This window comes from Petromyzon marinus, chromosome 48 (genome assembly GCF_048934315.1).
Source record: "Petromyzon marinus isolate PM22_M1 ecotype Great Lakes invasive population chromosome 48, UKy_Petmar_22M1.pri1.0, whole genome shotgun sequence".
Lineage (NCBI taxonomy): Eukaryota > Metazoa > Chordata > Hyperoartia > Petromyzontiformes > Petromyzontidae > Petromyzon > Petromyzon marinus.
This window is the reverse complement of record NC_133714.1, coordinates 8,641,151-8,651,926: the sequence shown is the minus strand read 5'-3', so window position 1 is coordinate 8,651,926 and position 10,776 is coordinate 8,641,151. Positions and strand designations below refer to the sequence as shown.

Here is a 10,776-nt window from a genome sequence, read left to right as displayed (position 1 = left end):
TGAGTGAGTCAGCTATAGTCTCAGTGAGTCAGCTAAAGTCTCAGTGAGTCAGCTATAGTCTCAGTGAGTCAACTATAGTCTCAGTGAGTCTGCTATAGTCTCAGTGAGTCAGCTATAGTATCAGTGAGTCAGCTATAGTCTCAGTGAGTCAGCTATAGTATCAGTGAGTCAGCTACAGTCTCAGTGAGTCAGCTATAGTGTCAGTGAGTCAACTACAGTCTCAGTGAGTCAGCTATAGTCTCAGTGAGTCAGCTATAGTCTCAGTGAGTCAGCTATAGTCTCAGTGAGTCAACTATAGTCTCAGTGAGTCAGCTACAGTCTCAGTGAGTCAACTATAGTCTCAGTGAGTCAACTATAGTCTCAGTGAGTCAACTATAGTCTCAGTGAGTCAGCTATAGCCTCAGTGAGTCAGCTATAGTCTGAGTGAGTCAGTTATAGTCTCAGTGAGTCAGCTATAGTCTCAGTGAGTCAGCTATAGTCTGAGCGAGCAGGCTGTCCCTTTGGTGGAAACAGCTGCCCCCCCCCCGCACCTCACGATCGCCCCCCCCACCTGTATCCATGTGACAGGGCAATGGCGGGTGCAGCCTCTATGGCAAATGCAACCACACTGGCCCCGGGACCAGCACGTGCACCTGCAACCCGAGCTACGTGGGCGACGGGTACACTTGCCGGGGCACGGTCTTCCAGGTGAGCTAAAGGCGCAGCCCTGAAAGTGCCCGAGGCCTGCGCCGCTGATGGCGGAAGTTAACCAATAAAAACCATTGTGAGGATTTTATTTTATTGCGTTTTATTTTTTTATTATTTTATTTCTATTCTACGTGACTTTTACCGAAAGAACCATGCAGAAAAACCATTGTCTCTCTATTTTACCGGGCAAGGCCACGCCGAGCTGCTGTGCAGCTCTTATTCAGAAGCGACCTGGCCATCACGAATGATAGCTCAACGTGGTGGCTCATCGTCATCGTGCCAAATACTCTAAACGCGTGATGTTGTTGATTATAAACGTGGAGGGAAAAAACAGAGGACCCAGAGAAAAATCCACACGATCACGGGGAGAGAGACGCGCAAACTACAAATATACAGCAGCAGGCGTTAGGGATGGGATCGAACCCACGACCTCCTGCACACCAGGCGAGGTAGTTAACATCTCCTAGCCACCGTGATGATGATATAGAGTCAGGGCGGGATCGAACCCACGAGCTCCTGTACACCAGGCGAGGTAGTTAACATCTCCTAGCCACCGTGATGATGATAATTGTTGCGCGATGATTACGATGATGATCATCGTGATGATCGCCATGATGATACGATAATGATCGCGTGACGATGATCTCGTGAGGATTGATGGATGATCACACAAGGATGTAAAGACGATGACCCCGCGCCTGTCTCCCCGCTTCTCCGCAGGAGCTCTCCATTCACTCCGACGCCGGGGGATTCTTCCTCCAGCTGCAGGTGAGTGCCCCCCCACAGTGCCCCCCCACAGAGCCCCCCCCACAGAGCCCCCCCCACATTGCCCCCCCACAGAGCCCCCCCACATTGCCCCCCCACATTGCCCCCCCACAGTGCCCCCCCACAGTGCCCCCCCACAGAGCCCCCCCCCCACAGAGCCCCCCCCACAGTGCCCCCCCACAGTGCCCCCCCACAGAGCCCCCCCCCACATTGCCCCCCCACAGTGCCCCCCCACAGTGCCCCCCCACAGTGCCCCCCCACAGAGCCCCCCCCCACATTGCCCCCCCACAGTGCCCCCTCCCACAGTGCCCCCCACAGTGCCCCCCCACAGTGCCCCCCCACAGTGCCCCCCCACAGAGCCCCCCCCACAGAGCCCCCCACAGTGCCCCCCCCACAGTGCCCCCCCCACAGAGCCCCCCCACAGTGCCCCCCCACAGTGCCCCCCCCACAGTGCCCCCCCACAGTGCCCCCCCACAGTGCCCCCCCCACAGTGCCCCCCACAGAGCCCCCCCACAGAGCCCCCCCACAGTTCCCCCCCACAGTGCCCCCCCACACAGTGCCCCCCCACAGTGCCCCCCCACAGTGCCCCCCCACAGAGCCCCACCACAGAGCCCCCCCCACAGTGCCCCCCCACAGTGCCCCCCCCCACAGTGCCCCCCCACAGTGCCCCCCCCACAATGCCCCCCCACAGTGCCCCCCCCACAGTGCCCCCCCACAGTGCCCGCCCACAGAGCCCCCCCCCACAGTGCCCCCCCCACAGTGCCCCCTTACAGAGCCCCCCCACAGAGCCCCCCCCCACAGAGCCCCCCCACAGTGCCCCCCCAAAGTGCCCCCCCACAGTGCCCCCTTACAGAGCCCCCCCACAGAGCCCCCCCCCACAGAGCCCCCCCACAGTGCCCCCCCAAAGTGCCCCCCCACAGTGCCCCCCCCACAGAGCCCCCCCACAGTGCCCCCCACAGTGCCCCCCCACAGTGCCCCCCCCCACAGAGCTCCCCACAGAGCCCCCCCAACACCTCCCCCCTCCACGACTACTCAGGGTCACATGGAGACGACACTTGGGCAGTCAGGGATGTAGGAGCATGGGGACACGTGGGGAGACAGACAGGGTGGTGGGGACAGAGACACGGAGACACGGGGACACGAGGACACGGGGACACAGAGACACAGAGACACGGGGACACGGGGACGTGGGGAGACAGGGTGGTGGGGACAGGCAGGGTGGTGGGGACAGAGACACGGAGACACGGGGACACGGGGACACGAGGACACGGGGACACAAAGACACAGAGACACGGGGACACGGGGACATGGGGACGTGGGGAGACAGGGTGGTGGGGACAGAGACAGGAGGACGCAGGGACACGGAGACACGGAGACACATGACAGCATGGGAATGCAGGAGCTCAGTGGCATAGGAACATGGGTACAGTATGTGTTGATGATGTTGATATGAAAGTTGATGATGAAGTTCTTCGTAATGTTGTTGATTGTGATGTTGCTGATAATTGTGATGTTGATGGCGATGTTGGTGGTGATGTTGGTGGTGATGTTGGTGATGATGTTGATGATGTTGATGGTGGGGTTGATGATGATGATGGTGGTGATGGTGGTGGTGATGGTGGTGATGATGGTGATGATGGTAGTGATGGTTGTGATGATGGTGGTGGTGGTGATGATGGTGATGATGTTGATGGTGGTGGTGATGATGCTGGTGATGTTGATGATGGTGGAGGTGGTGGTGGTGATGATGGTGGTGATGGTGGTGATGGTGGTGATGATGGTGGTGGTGATGGTGGTGATGTTGATGATGGTGGTGGTGATGATGGTAGTGATGGTGGTGATGATGGTGGTGGTGATGATGGTGATGATGTTGATGATGGTAGTGGTGATGATGGTGGTGATGATGGTGATGTTGATGATGGTGGTGGTGATGGTGATGTTGATGATGGTGGTGGTAATGATAGTGGTGATGCTGGTGATGATGGTGGTGGTGGTGATGGTGATGATGATGATGGTGGTGATGATGGTGGTGATGGTGGTGATGATGTTGATGGTAGTGATGATGGTGGTGGTGGTGATATGGATGATGGTGGTGGTGATGGTGGTGGTGATGATGGTGATGTTGATGATGATGATTATGGTGGTGATGGTGGTGGTGATGATGGTGGTGATGGTGATGATGGTGGTAATGTTGATGATGGTGGTGATGATGGTGGTGGTGGTGGTGATGATGATGGTGATGTTGATGATGATGGTGATGATGGTGGTGGTGGTGGTGATGATGGTGGTGATGTTGATGATGATGGTGGTGATGTTGATGATGATGGTGGTGATAGTGATGATGGTGGTGATGTTGATGATGGTGGTGATGGTGATGATGGTGGTGATGTTGATGATGGTGGTGATGTTGATGATGGTGGTGATGTTGATGATGGTGATGGTGGTGATGATGGTGGTGATGGTGATGATGGTGGTGGTGGTGATGATGGTGGTGATGTTGATGATGGTGGTGATGGTGATGATGGTGGTGATGATGGTGGTGGTGATGATGGTGATGATGTTGATGATGGTGGTGGTGATGGTGGTGGTGATGATGGTGATGTTGGTGATGGTGATGATGTTGATGATGGTGATGGTGATGATGGTGGTGATGATGGTGGTGGTGGTGATGGTGATGATGTTGATGATGGTGGTGGTGATGATGGTGGTGATGGTGATGATGGTGGTGATGATGGTGGTGGTGATGGTGATGATGGTGGTGGTGGTGGTGATGTTGATGATGGTGGTGATGGTGATGATAGTGGTGATGGTGATGATGGTGGTGATGTTGATGATGGTGGTGGTGATGGTGATGATGGTGATGATGGTGGTGATGGTGATGATGGTGGTGATGTTGATAATGGTGGTGATGGTGATGATGGTGGTGATGTTGATGATGGTGGTGATGGTGATGATGGTAGTGATGGTGATGATGGTGGTGATGTTGATGATGGTGATGATGGTGGTGATGTTGATGATGATGGTGATGTTGATGATGGTGATGATGGTGGTGATGTTGATGATGATGGTGATGTTGATGATGGTGATGATGGTGGTGATGTTGATGATGGTGGTGATGTTGATGATGGTGGTGATGGCCTGTGGTGGGGTCTGGCCCCTCCCCGTGTTTCCAGATGAACAAGATGGCGGAGCTGGCTGGGCCGGGCCCCTTCACCGTCTTCGTGCCGACAAACGCAGCCTTCAAGAGGGACAGGAAGGTCTCCTCACCACCACGCTCACCACCACGCTCACCACCACGCTCACTATACTACCACTCACCACCACGCTCACCACCATGCTCACTACACTACCACTCACCACCATGCTCACCACCACGCTCACTATACTACCACTCACCACCACGCTCACCACCACGCTCACTACACTACCACTCACCACCACGCTCACCACCACGCTCACCACACTACCACTCACCACCACGCTCACCACACTACCACTCACCACCACACTCACTACACTACCACTCACCACCACGCTCACCACCACGCTCACCACACTACCACTCACCACCACGCTCACCACACTACCACTCACCACCACGCTCACTACACTACCACTCACCACCACGCTCACCACCACGCTCACCACATTACCACTCAACACCACGCTCACCACCACGCTCACCACACTACCACTCACCACCACGCTCACCACACTACCACTCACCACCACGCTCACCACACTACCACTCACCACCACGCTCACCACCACGCTCACCACACTACCACTCACCACCACGCTCACCACCACGCTCACCACCACGCTCACTACACTACCACTCACCACCACGCTCACCACCACGCTCACTACACTACACTCACCACCACGCTCACCATCACGCTCACCACCACGCTCACTACACTACCACTCACCACCACGCTCACCACCACGCTCACCACCACGCTCACTGCACTACCACTCACCACCACGCTCACTACCACTCACCACCACGCTCACCACCACGCTCACCACCACGCTCACTACACAACCACGCTCACCACACCACCACATCCACCACACCGCCACGCTCACCACACCACCACGCTCACCACACTACCACGCTCACCACACTACCACGCCACCGGGGAGACAAAGGCGGCCGGGCGTGATGCTCGCCACCCACCCGCTCGTGCGGCATGCCGGCCTTCCGTAATAGGTGCCACTCACTAACAGTGCTTGGCCCCAGTCATTTGTGAAGACTATCCGGGGGACCTTTGTCTTTGTGGGGCAGCTGCTGGAGGAGGTGGTGGCGCGGGGCCAGCTGTCACAGCTGCTGTGGCACCACGTGGTCGCCTGCAACCAACTCCTGATGGCCGATCTGCTCGCCCTGCCAGCCCTCGTCACCCTGCACGGGGAGGCCCTGCCCCTCGCTCGCTCGCCACAGGTGCAGCGCGGGGGCAGCGGCAGGGCGGGGTATGACAGGGGGAGGGGGGTGTGACGCGTGGGGTGTGACGCGCGGGGTGTGACACGCGGGGTGTGACGGTGGGTGTGACGGTGGGTGTGACGCGCGGGGTGTGACACGGGGTGTGACGGTGGGTGTGACTCGCGGGGTGTGATGGTGGGTGTGACTCGCTGGGTGTAACGGTGGGTGTGACACGAGGTGTGACGGTGGGTGTGACACGGGGTGTGACGGTGGGTGTGACTCGCGGGGTGTGACGGTGGGTGTGACTCGCGGGGAGTGACACGGGGAGTGACACGCGGGGGGTTTTGACACGCGGGTTCTGACGGGAGGTATGACACGCGGATTATGAGACGCAGGGTGTGATGGGTGTGACACGCGAGGTGTGACGGTGGGTGTGACTCGTGGGGTGTGACAGGGGTTTGACGCGCAGGGGTGTGATGCGCGGGGTGTGACGCGCGGGATGTGACGGTGGGTGTGACGCGCGGGGTGTGACGCGCGGGGTGTGACGCGCGGGGTGTGACGCGCGGGGTGTGACGCGCGGGGTGTGACGCGCGGGGTGTGACGCGCGGGGGTGTGACGCAGGGGGGCGACGCAGCGTCGGTGCTGGTGGGCGGCGTGGCGCACATCACAGCCAGCGACCACGTGGCGTCCAACGGCGTCTTGCACATGCTCGACCGGCTGCTGGTGCCCAGGCACATGCAGGCCTTCGAGCGAATGACCAGCGGGCTCTCCTCCGTGCTGGTGAGAGCGGCGGCGGCCATCGGAGATTTTGTTGCCGATTTCATGCCAAATTGTATCGCCGATTTCAACACGAAATGTATAGGCGACTTCACCGATGAAAATCAGGAGCACATCCAAGGGTGGTGGGGGGGGGGAATGAGCTTCGGATTTCTGACCGTTTGAGATCGATGATTTCTATCGGTCTGGTTGTACTGTGACGCCACGTGGGGTCACCCGGCGTCAGATGTGGTCACCTCTGGTTACCCTGGGTCACCTGGGGTCAGACAGGGTCACCCGGGACCACCTGGGATCATACAGGAGTCACATGGGGTCAAGTGGGTTCATGCGGGGTCACAAGGGGTCACACGGGGTCACCAGGAACCACTGGGGAAGTGACGTCATCAAGAAGAAAGAGGGGGAAGCTGCTGAATGCAGGCTGTTTGATGTTAATGTGATAAATTGGCGCGTTAATGTGAGAAATTAGCGTGTTAATGTGAGAAATTATCGTGTTAATGTGAGAAATTATCGTGTTAATTTTGAAAAATTGGCGTGTTAATGTGAGAAATTAGTGTTAATGTGAGAATTTGGCGTGTTAATGTGAGAATTTGGCGTGTTAATTTGAGAATTTGGCGTGTTAATGTGAGAATTTGGCGTGTTAATGTGAGAATTTGGCGTGTTAATGTGAGAATTTGGCGTGTTAATGTGAGAAATTGGCGTGTTAATGTGAGAAATTGGTGTGTTAATATGAGAATTTGGCGTGTTAATTTGAGAATTTGGCGTGTTAATGTGAGAAATGGGTGTGTTAATGTGAGAAATTGGCGTGTTAATGTGAGAAATTGGTGTGTTAATGTGAGAAATTGGCGTGTTAATGTGAGAAATTGGCATGTTAATTTGAGAAATTGGCGTGTTAATTTGAGAAATTGGCGCGTTAATGTGAGAAATTGGCGTGTTAATGTGAGAATTTGGCACGTTAATGTGAGAAATTATCGTGTTAATGTGAGAAATGATCGTGTTAATTTTGAAAAATTGGCGTGTTAATGTGAGAAATTAGTGTTAATGTGAGAATTTGGCGTGTTAATGTGAGAATTTGGCGTGTTAATGTGAGAATTTGGCGTGTTAATGTGAGAAATTGGCGTGTTAATGTGAGAAATTGGTGTGTTAATATGAGAATTTGGCGTGTTAATTTGAGAATTTGGCGTGTTAATGTGAGAAATTGGTGTGTTAATGTGAGAAATTGGCGTGTTAATGTGAGAAATTGGTGTGTTAATGTGAGAAATTGGCGTGTTAATGTGAGAAATTGGCGTGTTAATTTGAGAAATTGGCGTGTTAATTTGAGAAATTGGCGTGTTAATGTGAGAAATTGGCGCGTTAATGTGAGAAATTGGCGTGTTAATGTGAGAAATTGGCGCGTTAATGTGAGAAATTAGCATGTTGTGATCGAAACGTCGTAGTCTTTTTTTGTTTATTTTATATTTATTACTTTTATTAATTTGTACCTATCTACGTGAAAGACCCAACGAATGTGAATTCCTGCAGTCACGAGAGCTTCAAGTCAAGATTTAGGGGTGCTGTTTAGATCTCGTTCATCAAGCCGGGCTCCCTGCCCCGCAGTCTCCGAGGCTAACTGGGCTACGTTTGTGTGCGTGCGTGTGGCTACAGAAGAATATTACTGCTGTGGCAGAAGATCATGGATATTCAGAGTTTGTCAGTCTGCTCGCGGTGAGGACTTACACAACCATCACGGCCACCACCACCATCACGGACACCACCACCATCACGCTCACCACCACCATCACAATCACGGCCACCACCACCACCATCACGCTCACCACCACCATCACAATCACGGCCACCACCACCACCATCACGCTAACCACCACCATCACAATCACACGTCCACCACAACCATCGCAGTCACACGTCCACCATCACGGCCACCACCACCATCACAATCACACGTCCACCACCACCATCACACTCACCACCATCACAATCACACGCTCACCACCACCATCACGCTCACCAACACCATCACAATCACACGCTCAACACCACCATCACACTCACCACCATCACAATCACACGTCCACCACCACCATCACGCTCACCAACACCATCACAATCACACGCTCAACACCACCATCACACTCACCACCATCACAATCACACGTCCACCACCACCATCACGCTCACCACCACCATCACGCTCACCACCATCACAATCACACGCTCACCACCACCATCACACTCACCACCATCACAATCACACGTCCACCACCACCATCACGCTCACCACCACCATCACACTCACCACCATCACAATCACACGCTCACCACCACCACCACGGCCACAAACCCATGACAAACATCACCATCCCCCATCATCTCCACACCCCCCCCATCATCTCCCCCATATCCACCGTGTCCTCCGCCCCATCATGGTCTCGTCCCCGCCGCCCCCGCCGCCCCGCCGGCTCGGTGCGTACAGAAGTGTGGGCTGCTGCCGCTGTTGGCCGAGCCGCTGCACCGCCCCTACACCATGCTGTGGCCCACGGACGCCGCGCTGCGCGCACTGCCGCCCGCACGCCGCGACTTCCTCTACGCGCCGGCCCAGCGCGACCGCCTCGCCGAGCACCTCAAGTTCCACATGGTCCGCGACGCCAAGGTGCGGCAAGGGGCGGGGGGGGGGGGGGGTAGCGACCGGCGTCGTCATAGCGACCGGCGTTGTTATAGCGACCGGCGGCGTCATAGCAACCGGCGTCGTCATAGCAACCGACGTCGTCGCCGTCGTAGTCGATGTGAACTTCCACGCAAACGCCGTCATTGTAAACGACAACGTAAACAACAACAACAACAACATCGTCGCCATCGTCATCATCCCTCATCGCGAATGGTGCTATGGTGATCGTCGTCTTAATTAGCGTTATTATTTATCATCGAGAGCATCGTCGTCATCATCGTCACCACCCTCGTCCGTCCGCGCCGTGTCCCCGCGCCCCGGCCTGCGTGCGATCGCCCCCCAGGGCCGAGCCACCGCCCCATTCACTCTCGGGGCTTCGACGATTCCTCGCCGATCTCGTCAAGGAGCGATAGACCATCACCGCGTGACCTCTGGTGGTCATCCTCGCGGCGGCGGCGGCGGCGGCGGTCGCCGCATCGCGCGGCGCTTTCAGATGCGCCGCTGCGGTCGTCTGGAACGCTCTTCCCTTCCGATGTTAGGGAGCCACTTTTAAATCATCGAGATTTCAAACTCATTTCTTTATAGCTGCTCTTTGTGCTTAGTTTGCTGTCCTTCCGCCCCCCCCCCCTCCCCTCCCCGCGCACCTCCGATTGGCACGGTTGTCTACGTGCGGCGCAAAAGAAGTTCAACGCACACACGCGCACACACGCACACACACACGCGCACACACGCACACACACGCACACACACGCGCACACACACGCACACACACGCACACACACACACACGCGCACACACGCGCACACACACGCACACACACGCACACACACACGCGCACACACGCGCACACACACGCGCACACACGCACACACACGCGCACACACGCGCACACACACGCGCACACACACGCACACACACACACACACGCACACACACGCACACACGCACACACACACGCACACACACACGCGCACACACGCGCACACACACACGCACACACACACACGCGCGCGCACGAACACACGTACATCCCCCGCGACCCTCGCGCCGATCTCCCTGCTTCATCGCCGTTACTTCATCTCGAGCGCTCGACTCGTTCCCGTGGTCCCGGGGCCGCCACCCTTCTCGCTGTCGCTCGTGCCCCGGTCTCTGGAGTTCTCCTCAACGTCACGCACCTCGGACCTCCTCCTCCCCTCCCCCGCCCCCCCCGGCGGGCGCGAGCAGGTGCTGGCATCCGACATGCCGACGGTGGGGGCGCTCTTGACCATGCAAGGCTCCGAGATCTCCTTCTCCTGCTCCACGTCCAACGCCACGGTGAGAGGGCCGCCCCCCTCGCCGGTAACCGGCACGGCTACTCGCGGCGCACGGACGCCGGCTGGCACAGCGGCAGCACCAGCAGCGGTTGGTGATGGCGGCGGTGGTTGCGGTGGTGGTGGTGGTGGTGGTGATGGTGGCGGTGGTT

At 56.7% G+C, this 10,776-nt stretch overlaps 1 protein-coding gene across 1 annotated transcript in view; it reads left to right on the top strand.

Moving 5' to 3' along the window:
• The window catches only part of LOC142931061 (stabilin-2-like), an 85,209-nt gene that overhangs the window by 46,731 nt on the left and 27,702 nt on the right, over positions 1-10,776 (top strand). Inside the window, exons 29-36 of the mRNA XM_076074417.1 lie at positions 568-687; positions 1,408-1,455; positions 4,626-4,709; positions 5,744-5,896; positions 6,497-6,655; positions 8,294-8,353; positions 9,123-9,299; positions 10,539-10,628. Of these exons, the coding sequence (XP_075930532.1) occupies positions 568-687; positions 1,408-1,455; positions 4,626-4,709; positions 5,744-5,896; positions 6,497-6,655; positions 8,294-8,353; positions 9,123-9,299; positions 10,539-10,628 (891 nt within the window). The remainder of the gene's footprint in view (positions 1-567; positions 688-1,407; positions 1,456-4,625; positions 4,710-5,743; positions 5,897-6,496; positions 6,656-8,293; positions 8,354-9,122; positions 9,300-10,538; positions 10,629-10,776) is intronic.